Here is a 20,227-nt window from a genome sequence, read left to right on the forward strand (position 1 = left end):
ATCCATATGCTTTTGAAGCACAAGAAAACCTCACATCTAAATTTTGTTCAGAGCAGTTCTGAGTTGGTTAATGGTCTCAGGCATTTAGTTAGTAAAAACAAACTTCCTGGAGAAAAACCCTTAAGCCAAGTTTCAAAAAGTTCTCACGTATAAGGTTTCAACAAATATGAACTCACAATCAAAAAACCAGGAAACAAGTTAATGAGCAAGCATTAGCCAAAACAGGAAAACACAGAGTCAGAGGTACAAAGACTGCAGATATTAGAGTTTTCATATTCAGAATATAAAATAAGTTTGATATGTTAAAAGAAATAAGAATATCAAAAGTATGATTAAGGGACAAGATATTTTAAAATTTATCAGACAGATTTGGGAAAGAATGAGGCAGAACTACTAAAAATTATATATGGAGACAGTATTAATCCTTTTACCTGAAATATGTTACACCTATTTTCCTTCAAGTTTGTTGCTTCTGTTTGACTTGATTTGTGGTGGTTCTCATCATTCCTAAATTTGTTGCTCTTTCAAAGTCAAATCTCACCATCAACTTTGGGTAGCAAACACACAATGCAATATACAAATGATGTAGTATAGAATTGTATGTGTGAAACCTATATGTATAATTTTATTAACAAATGATACCCCAATAAATTTTATTTTTATATAAAACTTGTCCATCATTTGCCTTTATGGCTTTTACAGTTGTGTCTTGCTTAGGACGGCTTTTCCCATCCCAAGGTTATTTTAGAAACCCTCAGTTTGCAATGCTTATTAATTTGTTTAAGTCTAGATTTATATTCAGATAGGAATCCAGTAATATGTTTAGTAGATTGTATTTGGAAATTCCAACACTTTATTAAATAGAACTTTCTCAATTCAAAATATCACTTTAAACAGAAACTAATTTCTTATACAGTAGATGAGAATTTAGTTTTTTACAATTTATGACCTTGCTTACTACCTCCCCTCTCTCTCCAATTTTTGGTTAAACCATTAGTCTCTATTTATATAAAGAAACAGCATGCAAATGTTATGCACTGTTAAGGCAGGTATTTACTATGATATTTCCTTTTTTTTTTTTTTTTACAAAGACAGAGAGAGTTAGCGAGAGGGATAGATAGGGACAGACAGACAGGAATGGAGATGAGAAGCATCAATCATCAGTTCTTCCTTGTGACACCTTAGTTGTTCATTGATTGCTTTCTCATATGTGCCTTGACCGCGGGCCTTCAGCAGACCGAGTAACCCCTTGCTGGAGCCAGTGACCTTGGGTCCAAGCTGGTGAGCTTTGCTCAAACCAGATGAGCCCACGCTCAAGCTGGTGACCTCAGGGTCTCGAACGTGGGTCCTCCGCATCCCAGTCCAACGCTCTATCCACTGCGCCACTGCCTGGTCAGGCTTATGTTTCATTTCTTAAGCAACTTTTTCTTTTTCCAGGAGTTAACAATTACCTTGTTATTTTCAGTTGCACAGTTTCCTATGAATCTATTCAAATGCTTGGTTGGACTTGTCAAACACTTATTATATTATTTTCCAAATACTACAATATGTCAAGCAATCTTTCGCTCCGTTCTTTCCTGGCACTCTCCCTCTCAGAACTCCTGAGTTCTCCTGCTCCGGTCAGGGCTGATTACTTTCTAGGCCTCCTGCACAGCAGTCATACTGGATTTAGTTACTGATTTCTTGTGCTGGGGTCTTCAAATGTCAGTACATGGAGAGTTTCCTCTTTAGAGAAGGAGCCTCCAGTCTCCTGCCCGGGAGGCATACACCTGACCGCTATTTGGAAGAAGGTCTTTCTGGGAGCAGACCTAGTGACTCACTATCGAAAGTGTCTCACAGTCAGCCATGTTGGCTCAGGCTTCTTCCATCCCCTTTCGTCTCCCAGCCTCCAGTCTCTCCTCATCCCTTTGCTCCCTAACAATCACAGTTCCATTAATCTTTCCGAAGGCTTGCTTTTGGCATGCTGGGAACCCTTCCACTGCTTCCAGAGCTCACAGGATGAAGTCGGAACTCCACACTGCCCCCTCCGCCCTCGGGTGGCCCACCTGTTGTGTCCATGCTAATGGGCAGCTGGGGGCCTTCTCCACAGAGTCGGGTGAGAGCCTGGTGGTGGTTGTGCAGGTGGGCTGTGTGCATCTTGTCTTCCCTAACCCTCACACACGGGGGAGTGGCATGGCTCCAGAAAAATGGTGCTAGAACTGCATTTGTTGCAAAAAGACAAAAAGTTACAGCCTTAGCTTTATGTAGAAAGCCTCAGAAGGCCCCAAATTGGTTATTTAGGAAATAGCAGCGACTTATGTGAGTGTGGGGATTCAGATGTCACTGTGACATTGAGGTTTTGTCAATGTTTTGAGTGTAATTTATTTGTCAAATACACAGCACAATGTGCCTGGGTTACTTTCTGAAAAGGATTTCCATTTACTCGCTTATCCAAACACTCACTAAATATCTGTTGAGCATCTATGACATGACATGCATGCTCTGTGGTATACTGGTAAAACAGAAAGATACTGTCTACACCCTTACAGAGCTAACAGATTAGCTGAATGAGTCATCACAAGGGCAAAGAGAGCTATAGAGGGGAGGGAGAGTCCATCCTGGCAGCTGTGGTGGACAGCACTGCCCTGCCCATCACCCCTCAGCACTCAGCAGGAGAGCCTGAGGCTCCTTCCAGCAAAAGACCCTCAGGCAGAGTGAGGACTTCTGTGGCCCACACAGGGCAGAAGCATGCCCAGCCCTGCATGGTACAGACCATAATTGCCAGGAAATCAATGCCCTAAGGAGCAGTCCTCAACCAATGGCAAATGGGGATGGAGAACTACCAACCCAGCTTCCTCAGCCTTGGGCGGGACAACTCTGAGGGTGTTGGATTCTGTCTTAGCTAGGCTGCCATACATAATGCTGTAGATTGGATTTTAAACAACAGAAATTTGTTTCTGAAGGATGGACGGCTGAGATTGGGGTGCCAGCATTGTTGGTTACTGGTGACATCTCTCTTCCTGGTTTGTGGGTGGCTGCCAGATCACTGTGACCTCACGTGGCCTCTCTGTGTGTTCTCTCTCAGATACAGAGCTCATGGTGTCTCTTCTTAGAAAGTCACTAATCCTACTATATCAAGGCCCCACCCTAATGATCTCATTATAGGCCCTCCTTAATTTTTAATTACCTTCTTACAGGCCTCATCTCCACATGCAGTCACGCTGGGGATTAGAGCTTCTACAGATAAATTTTGGGCAGACACAATTCAGTCCATAGCATATACTGTCTCCCAAAGTTCTCCAGTGAGACTGGATTCCAGTTACCCATCTCCCAGTAACCAGCTCATTAATGCACACTGAATTGGCTTCTTTATCTTCCCTCCTCACTCCCCTATCTTCCTAGCAGAGCTTCCTGAGACTACTTCCCAAATAAACTCCTTGCTCTCAAATCCCAGTCTCAGAATGTGCTTCTGGGGGAACCCAACCAATGACTGCAGCACATGACAGGGGATATGACCCGAACTTGATGGGCCTGGATTTTAGAGACCCTTCTCAGCTGGGTCATGAACTCTTCCCTAAGGGCTCTGTGGGAAGATAATTAAGGTCTTATGCAAAGGAGTAGATCTCTGACAGAATGTAGAGAAAGAATCAGGGGAGGTAAAAGTAGATGCAGGCCAACTAGTTGGGAAGCTATTTCCTCAGTTAAATTGGGAGAAAATTGTGAGCAGTACTTAGGGAGGAGCCATGAAGGTGGAGCCTGACATGGTGTCAGCCTATAGTAGCTGCTCAAGAAATATTTAACGAAAACTAACGAATGGGCTCAATTTACTCCATCTCTAGGTAGACTGACAGAACTTGAAAATCAACTAGATCTAGGATATGAGGGAAAGGAAAAGAATCAAGACTAACTCCCAGTCTTCAAGCTTGAACAGCTAAGTGTAGATGCTGGTACTATTTACTGAATATGGAATACAGCCTGGAGGAGAAGAGGCAAGTTAGAGGGGTAGGAGATAATGTACTTGGGGGCAATGTGCCTGTGGGACATCTAATTGATGCTGAGCCGGCAGCTGGGGTGTGCATGTTTGGAGCTGGGTCAGAGATGCAGAAGAATTGAAATCAGAGATATCTCCACTCCCCTTGCTCACTGCAGCATTATTCACAACCAAAACATAGGAATAACTGAAATGTTCATTGACAGATGAATAAACGAAGAAAACATGGTATATTCATACCCTGGAATATTATTTAGCCTTTAAAAAAATAAAAGGAAATCCTGCCTGCCATTTGCAACAACATGGATGAGCATGGAGGACTACCTGCTAAATGAAATAAGCCAGTCTCAGAAGGGCAAATACTGCATGATCCCACTTACATGAAGTATCTAAAACAACCCAACAAATGGAAGAAGAGAGTAGAATCGTGGTTGTCGGGGCTCCCAGGAGGAGAAACAGCGAGTTCCTGTTTAATGGATAAAAAGTTTCAGTGATGCGAGATACACAAATTTAAGAGCTCTGTTGTTAAAAAATAGTGTCTATAGCAATGATGGGCAATCTTTTGAGCTTGATGTGTCAAAATTTGCCAAAAAACCAAGCATAACTCGGGTGGTGTGTCACTTCGAGAAAAAAACCATAATTTCACAGTATTTATAGTTTAAATAACAAAAATGTTTAATTGTAATACATAACTGTATTTAATAAACCAAAAACTAATTATTTAACTTACCTGCTTAGTGACTTCTTTGTTTATCTGTCAGTCAGTCTCTTTTGTTGGTCTTGATATTATTTAACTTGTGTGGGGTGCCATGAACTAAGATAAGTGAGTGGGGCGGGGAATTCTTTAACTAACCTGCCTATTAGTGACTTTTTTGTTGCTGAATTTCATTGGCTAAATCTTCAATTGAAGGTTGGTATTTTGTACACTTCAAGCCCAAGCAAGCACTACTAACTTCATCTGTCAATCTGTTTCTTTTGTTGGTTTTGATATTATTTAACGCTGAGAATAAGGTCTCACAAAAGTACGTAGAGGGAAAAATTGTGAGTAAAGCCATTGCTATATTTTTCAGGGTGCTAAAAGTGTCTGGTAATCAGTTCCAGGCACTCCAAATTTCCTGTTTGTAGTGGCACTCCTCTTGATTCTCCAAGCGGCACCTTTCCAGATTCTCAAGTTTTGACCTCAAGTCGACAGACACCTGAGCCCAGATGCTGTCTTGAAATTCTGCAAGTTGCATCTTATGTAAATTAAGATGGCTGCCACTATTTCTAATGGCAGGAAATGGCACCCAAAGCACAGGCCTTCACCTCTCCCAGCCTCCCCCTCACTTATCTCAGTAATGATGGTCAATTAGAAATCCACGACACCCCAGAACAGTAGATTGGATGATGATTGCTGTGGTTATGTGGTTGCTGGTAATGGCAATCACAGGGCCCCCAGAGATGCATCCCCCGCGGCATTCTGCTGCTCTCTGCTCCACTGGCTGAAAGTAAGGTCAAAGATCCCCTAACGGCCTAACCGGAAGTCCCAGAACTAGATGCTCTGTGTCGGAGTTCTGTTGTTTTGGCCTACAGACCTCCAGCACAGTGTCTACACTACAGCAAATGTTTTATCCTCGGCTACTGCACCTGGCTATGCAGGAGCCGAGGATGAAACGTCCTTCTTGGCATGCAGCCCCACACTTCTCTGGTATGCGGCCACATGCGGTAGCATGTCATCAAAAATGGCTACATGTGTCAGTGCTGACACGCGTGTCGTAGGTTCGCCACCACGGGCCTATAGTTAGCTTTATTGTAATGTACATTTAAAGTTCTGTTAAGAGGGTAAATCTCATGTCATGTTTTTACCACAGTAAAAAAATAAAAAAGCAAAAAACAAAAAAACAGCAACTGGAAAACAAATACAGTTCTTAAAAGATAGAAGTTAGAATTTATATTGCCTCATTCTCCAGATGTGAGGTAATATTACTCCATGTGTTCTAATTGTTTTAATATGTTTGTTGGAAGCAGAGTTGCATAGACTAACGACTTCCTGGTGTGGGAGTGAGCATCTTATCTGCAACACAGAAGGCTCCAGAGATGGGGCAAGCTGATATCTTGAGCCAGGAAGATGAGGTCACTCTCTTTGCCAGGCATTGCAATCTTGCAAAAAGACAAAGCCTAAGACATGTTTCTTGGACCAGAGACTAGACTGAGGTGAGAAGCCCTTAGAAAAAAAAAAGATTGAACTATGGTCAGTGGAGTTCATCCTGAGACCTATCCCCACCTTGACCTCACCCACTCTCCTCCACACTCTAGCCAGAGTAAACTTTTTTCATAAAAGAACGTGGTTCAGAGGACCCATCAGAACCTGTTCCTGCTCGTTTCTCCTGCCTCCTGTCTCGCCCCTCTCCTCTCTCTGAGACCCTATTATCTAATCATTCTCAAATTTCTTTCAGCTCCATAGACACTCATCATTTTTGTTTTTACCTCTAGGCCTTTGTACACGCCCATCCCTCTGTCCCAGCCCCGCAAATGAGACCCCACTTATTCTGACCCTCAAGACTGGATTAGGTTTTCCCTTAGCATTCTGCTTGCACCCCTCTTCCAGGGGTTATCCAACTATGTTGCAATTGCTTATTAACTGGTTTGTTTCTCCCTTCTCTAGACTGAGAAGAGAGTGCCTTCAGGCAGAGATAGCATCAGTCTACTATCTGACCTCATGAGATACCCCCAAGTTGGAACTGCCCAATCAACTTGCTTCCAAATTCCTGATCCATAGAAACTGTGAGATAATAAGTGATTACTGCTGTCTCAGATCACTAAATTTTGGGTAATTTGTTATATAGTAATAGAAAACTAATACACTGTCCAAACTTAGTAGCTTAAAACAACAACCATATGTCAGATTCTATAGGTTAGTCACAGGCGATCTCCTGCTCCCTGGGACACTAACTGAGGTTAACTCAGCAATATTCAGCTGATGGGTGGACTTGGTTGGGAGGATGCAGATGGCTTCGCTCCTGCCTGGCACTTTAGGTTAGAAGGCAGGCTCAGATGGAACAGTTGCCATAAAGCCTACACTTAACTCTTATCTCTAGAAGTTTATACTTCTACAGTTTTTATATTCAGATCTATGATTCATTTTGAGTTCAGTTTTTGTGCATTATATAGTCAGGTCAGGGCTCATCTTCTTTCAAAAAAAAAATAGCAAATATGCAATAGTTACAGTAGCATTTATTGAAATACTATCCTTTCTTCATTTAATTACCTAGGCCTTTTTGTCTGAAGCAACTGTCTATATCTATTTATCTGTATCTGTCTATTTCTGGATGTTTTTGTCATGTTCTACTGACTTGTAAATATATCCTATGTGGTGATATTTTAAAACTGCTGAAAGTATGTAGCAATTCACTGTAGCTGAATTGGTTTCGTGACATCACAAACTAATGTCTTCAGGCAGGATCCCTGTCACTTGGCTCAGGCTCCTGAGACATGGCTCTGACTCTAGCATACCATTCTGGGCTCCTCTCCCTCAGTGAGAACAAGAACTCACAAAAGTAATTTCAAAAATCAGTTAGGCGGAGGAGATAGGCGGGAAAAAAGAGATGTGATCTCTTTTTGCTGGAGTTCTGGTCATTCACTTTAAACTTGGTTTGGAGAACTGAAGAGGAGAGGATGGATGCCTCCGGCCAGGAGGAAAATATTGTGGCACATAAACAACGTGGGAACCATCCCATTTCATACACTGCAACATGCCAGTGGATGTCAGGTCAATGCTCCCCTAGGTGAGTCTGTTACCAGGCCCACTTAAAGGTAGCAAAACCTTATCCTCTCAAGAGAATATTTTACTTCATGACTTTTCTTTTGCAAAACATCAATTTGCCTGACCAGGCGGTGGCACAGTGGATAGAGCGTCAGACTGGGATGCAGAAGGACCCAGGTTCGAGACCCCGAGGTCGCCAATTTGAGCGTGTGCTTATCTGGTTTGAGCAAAGCTCACTAGCTTGGACCCAAGGTCGCTGGCTTGAGCAAGGGGTTACTCGATCTGCTAAAGGCCCGCGGTCAAGGCACATATGAGAAAGCAATCAATGAACTAAGGCGTCTCAACAAAAAACTGATGATTGATGCTTCTCATCTCTCCGTTCCTGTTTATCTGTCCCTATCTATCCCTCCCTATCTATCTCTCTCTCTGATTCTCTCTCTGTCTCTGTAAAAAAAACAACAACAACAACAAAAACACACATCAATTTAATTGTTTCAAATTTGTCAGGAAAAAAATTTTGAGTAAAAAGTTACAGCAGGGTTTTTCTATTTCTCAAAAGTAAATGTCAGTAAAATTATCTCTACTAGAAGTTTTAAACTGATCTGCAAAGCTGATAGGTTATAATCACTAGCTCAGGTCTCTAAAATTATTGTGAGATTTACTATTAACATATTTAGTTGATTGCCTTAGGGCCTGTTTTCATTGAGGTAGTGATCCTCAATAAAAACAGATAATTTATTTTTTTAGACAATGAGAGGGGTGCAGACAGGAAGGAGAGAGATTGAGAAGCATCAACTCATAGTTGCAGCACTTTAGTTGTTCATTGATTGCTTTCTTACACATGCCTTCACCAGGGGGTCACTGGACCCCTTGCTCAAACCAGCGACCTTGGGCTTTAAGTCAGTGACCTTTGGGCTCAAGCCAGTGACCATGGGGTCATGTTTGTGATTCCACACTCAAGCCGGTGACATTGGGGTTTCAAATCTCGGTCCTCAGTGTTCCAGGTCAATGCTCTATACACTGTGCCAAAGCCTGGTCAGGCCAGATAAAAAATTTTAAGTGAAATATTTACCAGCTATGCATACCAAACAGGTTCTTTGTGTTTTCACCTAAACCAGACAACAAGTGTGGCTTTTTCTACCACAGAAAATCTCCTACCTCTATTTCTACATCATGCAACATAGTAAGACTAACAGAAAATTAAGGTCAAATGAGGAAACTTGGCAAATGGTTTTTATCTGGCTTCACTGTTTGACCACCAACTGGCAAACACCATAAGAAAAACTGCACAGGAAATAAATGATAGGGTAAAAGTACATTTTTGATTATAGGCCCAGGCTCTTTTAAAAGCAGCAGGCCCGAGATTTATAGGAAATATTTGGGAATGAATTCAAAATGCTGAGGAATCACAAAATTGTTTTTCTGTTTAACAAAAACAAAACAAAAAAATCCCCATGCTTTAAATTTTTGGGGTGGTAGCTTTTTTTCCTCCTGTATCTGTATTTTTTTGAATAATCTTACCCCATAATCCCACCTGCTGTTATTCTAAGGAAGATAACTAAAAAACCTTTCTCAGATATATAGATCACAGCCAATTATTGGCACTTAACAAATATGTAACACTGATAGAATAAAGGGAAGTCCAAGTGAGGTAGAGCACATAAATGATAAGCCAGTTAATTTGGGGGTGACTTTTTACTGATGAGAAAAACGCCCTTAACTAAAAGCTAATTGACATTTTTATTAATTAATCGCTTCAGTTCCCTTCCTTTAAGAAGTTCTTAACATGTTACTAATATAACACAGCATCGATCAGAAAACATGTGATAATCTATTTTTTAAAAATCAAATTCAATAATGCCAAACAGGTGACTTATGAAGAGAGTGGAGACCTAACGGAGCACCTCACTTCTGTTTTCCCAGGACAGAAGGATAAAAAGTTAACTGGGGGTGATTAGTGGAAGCAGGTGCTTCTAAGAGACTGTCTTGAGGTAGAGAATGAGAAAGACTGTGGCGAAGTGATAGTTTTTCCCCTCTTGAGAAAGCTGCAAAAAGTGGAAACGGGGAAAGACGGTATTATATTGGTTTTCCTAAGGTTGAGAAGAAAAAAAGAAAAGAAAAGCAAGAAGGAAAATAGGCAGTCTATTCGTAGAGCTGAAAGTTATTGTATCAGCATTTAGCCTAGGGGCTGGCAATTCCGCTGGAAGCTTAAACCCAAAAGATCTGTTACCCAAACACAAGCGGACAGAGGCAAAGCCGCTTCGCGCCAGGGGCAGAGCGGGGCGCAGGCGGGCACACGCACCCCTTTCCGCAACCTGAGAGACAGACGGAAGTGACTGGCTCACAGACACAGGCGCCGGCTGTCACGTCGCCACGCCACTGCTTGCCACTAGAGGGAGGCAAGGAGGGGCGTGAGAGTTTTGTGGAACAGCGGGCTGAGTCGTGGCGGTGAAATTCCGTGGGGAGGAAGGCGGGAAGGAACACCCGCGGCGGCCAAGGCGCGGCGCGGGCCTCCGGCCCGGACACTTCCCAATGTGGCCACCAGGCGGCGCGCCAGGCCCACGGCTCGCGGCTGTGCTCCGTGTGGGCCGCGAGGCCTCAACGTCCCGGTCACCTTGGAAACGGAGGCGCGGCGGCGGCAGCGGCGGAGTGGGCCAGCCTAGTCCGCCCGGCCCGCGGGAGCGCCGCTCACCCGCCCACGGCTGTGTACCCGCACCTGACGCGGTGAGGGGACGTGTGAGACTCGCTGGGCCCCCTTCTCCGTCCGTTCTATTAAGACTTGACGAGCACCTCCGCGGCACCCTGCCGGCCCCGGGGCTTGCTCGGCCCTAAATCGGCCTGGGGCGGCGCCCTCCGGGGTCCTCCCCTGGGAGCTGTTCCGGGCCCCGGGGAGACCCTGGGGGGTTCTTAGAGGCTCACCCGCCCCTTCACCCAGGGTAAGAGCAAGGGAGACCTTTCGATCCGACCCGACTCGCAGCCGGGCCCTCTCCCCGCCTTGCAGCACGTTGCTGACTGCCCACTGCGGGGCGTCCGCTCCCAGGGGCCGGAGCCGCACCTGCCTCGGGTCTGCCCGCTGCCCGGGGCCCGCCGGCTCCCGCACGCGGCGGCGCTCGGTCAGCCCCCTGGGCCCTCCGTTTGCGTGAGGCTGCAGCACCTGACAGCTTGCCCAAAGCAGTTGTGCTTCGTTAACAAGTCCGGTGGGTGTAGGAAAGATGGAAGAGAAACGGGGGGTCAGAGAGGCTTAGAGACTTGTCCACTAGGGGGGAGCTGGGAACAGCCCCCGGTCTTGCCGTCTTCACGGAACCGCTGGTCTGGTGAACGTCTTCTGAGCAGGGGCCTCACACCCTTGCCTCCTCCTCAGCATCAGCCCGGAGCCCGCCCCACCGTGGGTACTTCCTAAGAGCTCCGTATGTTGTCGATGGCCTTTCACCCTCACCCGCGACCCATAGAGTTTGCCTTCATTTATTATTATTAATCTGTTAGATTTGTATAGTACCTTATTTGTTTCCCCATAATTCTCTGCTGGGTAAAGAGAGTTGAAATGGTTGGGAAGTGGGAAATGTCCCATCTACAGGGGGCAGGAGATTTCTGTGAAGGTAGAAAAGGGAAAGAATGACTGGATATTTATTAGGATGAGTGCCAATTGCTCATGGATTTACTTTCTGCCACCCCCAAACCCAACCTTGGTAAATCCTTTGTACATTCACCACTGCTGTTTGAAGACAGAGAAAAACCTTTTCTTTTCCACCAACAAAGGATAAAAGTACTGCTTGTATTTTCATTATCCTCACAATCATCTCTTCATGGTTATGCTTATTTTCTTTTTTGACATTTCTAAAATTGCAGTTGAGGGAGTGGAGGTAGTTCTGGTTGCTAGGAAAGTTAGTATAATACACTGCATTTCAAACTATTATTAGCAATTTGGGATAAAAAAAAATAGACCAATTTTAAAGCTAAGAATCCAATATAATTTGGAGTCTGCAGTTAAAAAATGTGCCACCGACCAAAGGATTTGTATTGGTAGAGAAAATACATGCTGCCTGGCCAGGAGGTGCCACAGTGGATAGAGTGGCAGATTGGGATGTAGAGGACCCAGGTTCGAGACCCCGAGGTCGCTGGCTTGAGCACAGGCTCATCCGGCTTGAGTGCAGGCTCACCAGCTTAAGTGCGGGCTTGCTGGCTTGAGTGGGGATCATAGACATGGTCCCATGGTGCCTGGCTTGAGCCCAAAGGTTGCTGGCTTTAAGCCCAAAGTTGCTGGCTTGAGCAAGGGACCGCTGGCTTGGCTGGAGTGCCCCCCCCCACCTGGGTCAAGGCACATGAGAAAGCAATCAATGAACAACTAAGGTGCAGTAACTATGAGTTGATGCTTCTCATCTCTCTCACTTCCTGTCTCTCTCACTCTCTTAAAAAAATAAAAAGTGTGCTAACATAAGTAAAATTTGAGTTTAATAGTGATTTTGCTGTCCAAATTTTGTATACATACAACATTAGGAGCACATAAATAGGGCCATTGGTAAAAGAGTGAGCATACATTATTTATAAGTCAATCATTCAAATCATACATTTATTGAACATCTAGTTTGTGTCCATGGGAGATGCCAGCCTATGTGCCAATATCTATTTTTTTTTTTTTTTTGTATTTTTCTGAAGTTGGAAACGGGGAGGCAGTCAGACAGACTCCCACATGTGCCCGACCGGGATCCACCCGGCATGCCCACTAGGGGGCGATGCTCTGCCCATCTGGGGCATTGCTCTGTTGCAACCAGAGCCATTCTAGTGCCTGAGGCAGAGGCCATGGAGCCATCCTCAGTGCCCGGGCCAACCTTGCTCCAATGGAGCCTTGGCTGCGGGAGGGGAAGAGAGAGAGAGGAAGGAGAGGGGGAGGAGTGGAGAAGCAGATGGGCACTTCTCCTGTGTGCCCTGGCCGGGAATCGAACCCGGGACTCCTGCACGCCAGGCCGACGCTCTACCACTGAGCCAACCGGCCAGGGCCCCAATATCTATTTTTGAATTCCCAAAGATAAAGGTTTGTTGAAGGTGCCATGAATATCTTTAACAATAATATATAGTGAGATACATGTCTTGAAAGTTAGATTGCTCTTTAACGAAAGCCTTTGGAAGCACCACATTAGTAGTAGTAGTAGTAGTAGTAGTAGACTTACACGAGTTCATAGCTAGTTAATGGTAAAGCTATGATTAGACTTTCAGACTTCCAACACCCATATAGAGATCTTTTAACTAAATCATGCTCTCAATCACTAATGGAATCTTATTCAGAACTTTTGTAATTACTAATGCTACTAAGTAAGCATCTTTCATTTTGACCTACATTTATATAAAACATTAGCTCACAAACATCAGGATTCATTCCATATGTCCAGGAAGGCAGAACTTCCATCCCTCCCAACCTCCACAAAATTATGACACAAGTCATCCGGAGGCTTCTGGATATTCTAGCTGCATAAAGTCATGGGAAAAAAGTCTATAGGAGCTTTCTGGATATTGAGCCGGGATCCTGAGACTGCATCAGAAAGAACATACTTGGCCCTGGCCGGTTGGCTCAGCTGTAGAGCATCGGCCTGGCGTGCGGGGGACCTGGGTTCGATTCCCGGCCAGGGCACATAGGAGAAGCGCCCATTTGCTTCTCCACGCCCCCCCTCCTTCCTCTCTGTCTCTCTCTTCCCCTCCCGCAGCCAAGGCTCCATTGGAGCAAAGATGGCCCGGGCGCTGGGGATGGCTCCTTGGCCTCTGCCCCAGGCGCTAGAGTGACTCTGGTCGCGGCAGAGTGACGCCCTGGAGGGGCAGAGCATCGCCCCCTGGTGGGCAGAGCGTCGCCCCTGGTGGGCGTGCCGGGTGGATCCCGGTCAGGCGCATGCAGGAGTCTGTCTGATATATATATAATAAAAATGATATATATTGTTTATATATGTATAAAAAGAAAGAACATACTCTTTGGGGTTATTTTGCAGAGTCAAGTTAAGCATTATGGAATAACAGTACACTGAAGAAGATGTCAATTCTATGTCCATTTTTACTAAACAGACTTCTTGCTGAGAAGCATTTGGGGAATCTTTTCTGAAACATTTTCTGACAGCAAGTGATTATGGAGTGGACTCTGAAAAGGCTGGGAAGCTGTCTTTCAAACCCAGCCTCCTCACCCACCCCGTCCGTGGCATGTTATAGGGTGCCCAGATGGAGGAAACACAGAGGGCCCAAAAGGCCCAACCCTGAGCAAAGTTCTCTGTATCATTAGCTGCCCAGTTTTGCTAAAGTTTTGAAAAGCTGCTCATTACTTTTTTATTTAGAGAGGGGGGTGGGGACAAACAGGAAGAGAAATTAGAAGCATCAACTCATAGTGTGGCACCTTAGTTGTGCAACTAATTGTTTTCTTATATGTGCCTTGACCAGGGGGCTTCAGCCGAGCTAGTGACCCCCTTGCTCAAGCCAGTGACCTTGGGCTTCAAGCCAGCAACATTGGGCTCAAGCCAGTGACCACGGGGTCATGTCTCTTTTCCCTCATTCAAGCCCATGACCCCACGCTCAAGCTGGTGAGTCCATGTACAAGCTGGGGACCTCAGGGTTTCAAACCTGGTTCCTCAGCGTCTCAGGCTGATTATCTACTGCACCACCGCCTGGTCAAGCTATTCATTACTTTTTTTTAAAGTTCTGTTGGGCTATGCTTCTTTCTTCCTATCAGTCTGAGTAGAGATCATGCATCTCTATCTTTTATAACCGAAGGCCCAGTAAACCGCCAGGGACAGAGCAGGCACTGAATAAATGTGTGCAGTTGCTGACAAACAGATCAGGTATCCATTTGTCAGGAAATATTCTAAGTGAAACTTTCCTGGGAAGATAATTAAATTACTTTGTGAATGTTTTCCTAGGATTTCCACCCTTTATTGAGATAGAAGTCATCTGGGTGGTCAAGAACTGTAAATCCTTATAAATATTTATAAAAATCCTATTGTTTGTAGAACATTATCAAATGCAAAAGTAGGTGTTGAGGTGATGTCATTAGCTCATTGCAATAATGCAACTATTAAGCAGGCAATCCAATTGGCTTACTAATTTTCTGGAAAGGGTGTGAAACAATGAACCTTAATATAGTTTATGCATAAATCATTTGTGCTTAAGGGACCCACACTTTCACTCATATTTTATTAAAATCCTTTGCCACGAGTGCAGTTAGGTAACTAATTATACATTAGTCAGAGAGTTGAAAACAGTCGAGTCAGGTACTGAGGTAATTTTGCAAGATGAGGTCATTTTCCCTTCAGCACCAGATGGGTACAGTGGGTGGGAACCATAACACTCTGCTCTCTTCCCTGTGACTTTGGAAAGAAAATTAGAGATTACTGTTGACATTTGCTTTAACTTTCAAGTGAAATATTTTATAGTAAAAAAAAAGTCATTGTTAAATAGTAACTTATTGTAAAATGAAACACTTGTCAGCATGCTTTTAGTGCAACTGTCAAGTTAAAAATTCTAATTCTAAAATAGAAAATAATATAAAAATTCAACTCTGCATCAGAAACAAAAGCAAGCAATTTTTTTCTTAGCTGGCAAATTTCTGTGAACTGTGATGGCCTAATGACACATTTTGAGTTGTAGCTTATGGGATTATTTCAATACTTTTATATCGGAGAAGACAGGTAATACATTGTCTCGTCCTGGTATAGTAAATCTTTCGGTTGTGTCGCCTGTGTAATTTTCAGTTGGAAAGTGTTGTAGTACATTTTCATTTACACACACTTAAACCGGTGAACGCATTCAGCTAGAAAAGTGTCAGATGCTGGAGGCCTGGGTGTGTGAGCAGCACGTCTACAGGACAAAAGTGTGTTCTCACTTCAGTTTTTCCACTGTGTATATGAATAATCTATGCAAGTTGCCAATTCAGGGGTCCAAATCAGTGGTGAATGTTGACAGTAGCAAACCACGTGGATTAGCCTTTCCACATTTCATACTTGGCAATGGGCAGTCATCTCTGCTTAACTTTTGAAAATGCATGATCTGAAGCTATAACTAAAGGGGACATAACATTTGTTAAGTTCTTTGTATATGTCAAACACTGTACTAGATGCCTGATAAATGTTAGCTTATTTAATCCTTATAACAGCTTTCAGAATAAGATTTTTGTTCTCACTTTACAGATAATAAAACTGAAGCTCAAAAAGATTAAGTATCCCACTCAAGGTTACATTGATACTTGGTGGTGGATCTGGGATTAAAGCATGTCTGCCTGTATCATTTCATTTATTTATTTTCTCATTTGACAAGGATGTATTGTGCATCTGTTATGCTACAGGGGAAATACTGTGGTGCCTAAGAATTACATCATTCCCAGTCCCATGGAGTTTCCAGCCATTTTAACAAATTACAAAGTTTATGTTCCTTCTACAGTACCCAACTGATAACACACTGATTGTTGGTTAGGCAATTATTTTTTAGATATTAACAGAAATGGAAATATTTTAAAAATCTGTTAAAAAAGACAATGATCTGAAAAGAAGTAGTTTAGTACCCATATCAAATCTCTGAAGTATTTCTTATTTACTATAAAAATATCTGACCTGACCTGTGCTGGTGCAGTGGATAGAGAGTAGACCTGGAATGCTCAGGTTGGTGGTTTGAAATCCCAGGCTTGCCCGGTCAAGGCACATATGAGAAGCAACTATTATGAGTTGATGCTTCCTGCTCCTCCCTTCTTTCTTTCTTTCTCTCTCCTCTCTCTAATCAATCAATAAACAAAAATCATCTGCCTGACCAGTGGTGGCACAGTGAATAGAGCATCGACCTGGGACACTGAGGTCCCAGGTTTGAAACCCTGAGGTTGCTGGCTTGAGTGCAGGCTCACTGGCTTGAGCACAGGGTTGCCAGCTTGAGCATGGGATCATCAACATGATCTCATAGTCACTAGCTTGAGCCCAAAGGTTGCTGGCTTGAGCCCAAGGTAGCTGGCTTGAGCAAGGGGTCACTGGCTCTACTGGCGCTCCCCCAAAGCACATATGAGAAGCAATCAATGAACAACTAAAGTGCTGCAACTAAGAGTTGATGCTTCTCAACTCTCTCCCTTCCTCTCTAACAAAAAGAACAATGAGCCTGATTCTCCCCCCCCCCCCATTTTATGGTAGAGTACAGGAGATAGTGAGACAGACTCTCACACGCACTCTGACTGGGATCCACCCAGCAACCCCCATCTTGGGCCGATGCTCAGTACCAAGCTATTTTTAGAGCCTGAGGCTGACAGACGACTGAGCTCTCCTTAGTGCTTGGGGCTGACTCTCAAACTAATCGAGCCACTGGCTGCTTAAGGGGAAGAGGGAGAGGAAAAGAGAGAGGGAGAGAGAAGCAGATGGTCACTTCTCCTGTGTGCCCTGACTGCGGATTGAACCCAGGACGTCCATACACCAGGCCAATGCTCTATCCACTGAGCCACCACAAGGGCCGTGATTTTCCCTTTTTAAAAATATTATTTTTGATAATTTTTTTATTATTTGATACAAAAGTAATAGCTGATGAACAGTTACCATTAATAACAATACATTATTATTATTTGTCTTATATGATATTTATAAACCTCTTAACCATTTAAAAAACACTGTTTTTTTTTATTAAGTGAAAGGCAGAGAGGCAGAGATACAGACTCCCACATGCACCCCAGCTGGAATCCACCTGGCAAGCCCCCTACTGGGCAATGCTCTGCCCATCTGGGGATGCTGCTCTGTTGCTCAGCAACCAAGCTATCTTAGCACCTGAAGTGAGGCCATAGTGGCATCCTCAGCACCTGGGGTCAACTTGCCTGAACTATTCAAGCCATAACTGCAAGAGGGGAAGAGAGAGAGAAAGAGAGAAGGGGGAGGGGTAGAGAAGCAGATGGTCGCTTCTCCTATGTGCCCTGACCAGGAATCAAACCCAGGACTTCTACACACCGAGCTGATGCTCTATGGCTGAGCCAGCTGGCCATGGCCTAAAAAACACTTTAATGTGTGTTCTTTTAGCTCTTTATAACAATCCTGGCCAAGCCTAATTCCTTTGGATCCAAGTTTCTTAGTGCTTATAGAAAGTTATGCTTTTATTTTGTCTAAATTAACAGACATTTATTTTACTGCTGCTATATGTACTGCATTCTGCCAAACACTGTGGAGAAATAAAATGATGGAAAAAGTTTAGTCCTTGCTCTGAAAGCTTGATGGGGCAACAGATGTAGAAGATAACATAAAGGAGTGAGTCTCACATAGTTTGGGGAGGGTAATGCTGTTCCTGGGCTATTCATTGAACTCAAGAACCCAATTGATTTATCATGTCCCAGAATTGTGATGGATGTCAGGTGGAAACACCAGTTTTAAATTTTCAGCAGTGCCGTATCTTGTGTAAACACAAGTAGAGGGGCAAAGACAAGAGTTTATTTACTTCTATCTCTTTCTTAAACAGGTACATTTCTTACAACCAACACAATGGAAAACACAGTAAAAGCAAATAAAAAGGATGTTCAAGATGGGCCATCAAAAGAAGTGAAACTGCCTATCAATGAAGCACTTCTAGAATATCAGTAAGCTGAGATGGTTAAATCCAAAGGTTTCCATATGTAACAATCATGGTTAAGACTTGTATAACTCCCAATGGAAAATGATGCACTCAAAAACTGTCAAAGGAGCTGGACTAGAGGTGGATTGGAAGCATAACTGCACTCTTGTGCTAAATGCCTATTTTTAAACATTTCTGAATTTTTACTCTAACAGTCTAAGTAGTAGCTATGAAACAGCATTCATTGATGTGGTTTCAGCTCCCCCCCCCCCCCGCTGTATTATTGGTCACTCTTCTGTATGTACACAACACCTTGCTGGCCCACCTCTTAAGATACAACATAGAATAGTTAGTGTACATTCATAGAAGAGTAAACAGAAAAATGTTCTTCTCTATTTAACTTTTAATTTCCAGACATTCTAATTTGCATTATCTCCAAATAGCACCTGATCAAATACAAGTGATTTAGAATTATTTTTAATAAGAATAATATTTCTTAATGTTTCACTCCCAGGAGCTGGGGATAAAACTAGAGTTAATACCTAGTCTATGTTTATGTTTTATCCAACCAATGGAAAGTGAATCCCTTGACAGCTTTTGAACCCCCAAATTTTTGGCATAGTTAGGTGTTTTAATGTGTAATTCTTAGGGAGTGAATGATTCCAGTTCAGTCTTTTTCTTTTTTTCGAGTACGTAAGAATGTGCTTCTTCGTGCATTTATTGAACTACTACTTGAATGTTTACCAAGCACGAAGTAAATATAGTACTGGGTACTAGAGGAACAGTGAACAGGACCACATGGCCCCTGCCCTGATGAAGCATCAAAGACAGATATTAGATAACTAATTCAAGATTGTTTTTCAAAATAATACATAGCTATAATTAAGGTGCTATGACAGAAGAGTGTAGGGTGCTACAGAGGGTCAGGAAAAGCTTATTTTAGGAAGCAGTGTTTAATCTGATCTCTGGAAGAGGAACAGGTGTTATGGAGACAGAGTGTGGTACAGAGAAAAGCTTATGGGGAAGACACTGGAGTGAGGAAGTGCTTGCCACAGTCCAGGAACAAGAGAAGGCAGGGCAAGGGAGCAAGGGCAAGCACAGATGATGGCTTTGACAAGGGTCAGATAAGCAGAGCCCCTGGCACACCTGGGGTTTGAGAATGGCAAGCCATTTATTGGAGGGGAGAAGGTAGGAAGTGAGGAGCCTGTGATACTGGTAATTAGGTCTTTGTTTAAGAGAATTATTTTTAACATTCTGAGAAAATTCGTCTCGTTCTTGATAGCCTACGCATGTTCTTTTTAGAAGGTAGTGAGTAGAAGGTTAACTGAGAAAGATCCATTGGAAAAGGACTTTTAACAAAGTCCCCTTTTATTTTCTGCTCGCGGTAACATTAAGTAATAACCAGATGCTACCCGTACTCACTTCCCAGCCTAATGGACAAGTTTCCTCATCCCATCTCAGGAACAATGGACCAAAGGTCAGCCTCTGGAAGCACAACCTGGTCTCTAATTTGCTTCCATGGTTTACAGTGATAACATCCAGTTACAACTGCTTCTCTTTTCCTGGGTCAGTCAGAGGCCAGTCTTTCTCCTCTTTAGCAGAAGTTTACAAAGAGGCATACGTTTAAAAATTCTCATGATCTAGTACAAGATATAAATTAAACATCCCATGCTTTTGTTCTCTTTCTTTTGTAAAAACGGAATAAATAACCTCATGAACTGGAACAGCCAAGGCCTTGCGGCTAGTGACGTGTTCCTAGGTTACAGAACTTTCGTTACATGACACATTGCCGAGACGCCCCCTCATTGTCTAGAGAGGGATTCTTCAAGGCTCCCCCAGAAGCATCTAACATTTCTCTTGTACAATATCAGCTCCTAACAAAGAGCTGAAGTGTTTAAAAATATATATCCCAAGAAAATAAAGTCATGAACATCCATGGTTGTAAAGAGCTGAGAGTTCAACGTTAACCCTGTAGGGTGATCGTGTCT

At 43.4% G+C, this 20,227-nt stretch overlaps 1 protein-coding gene across 2 annotated transcripts in view; it reads left to right on the plus strand.

Moving 5' to 3' along the window:
* Positions 1 to 10,232: 10,232 nt before the first annotated feature.
* CCDC83 (coiled-coil domain containing 83) overlaps positions 10,233 to 20,227 on the plus strand; it is a 61,083-nt gene continuing 51,088 nt past the window's right edge. Inside the window, exons 1-2 of one of the 2 annotated variants that reach the window (XM_066360708.1) lie at positions 10,319 to 10,436; positions 18,147 to 18,264. In XM_066360708.1, the coding sequence (XP_066216805.1) occupies positions 18,170 to 18,264 (95 nt within the window). In that variant the 5' untranslated portion in view covers positions 10,319 to 10,436; positions 18,147 to 18,169. Of the gene's footprint in view, positions 10,437 to 18,146; positions 18,265 to 20,227 lie in introns of both variants that reach the window. The other variant, XM_066360707.1, reaches the window with a different exon arrangement.

Source organism: Saccopteryx leptura, chromosome 1, assembly GCF_036850995.1.
Source record: "Saccopteryx leptura isolate mSacLep1 chromosome 1, mSacLep1_pri_phased_curated, whole genome shotgun sequence".
Classification (NCBI taxonomy): Eukaryota; Metazoa; Chordata; class Mammalia; order Chiroptera; family Emballonuridae; genus Saccopteryx; species Saccopteryx leptura.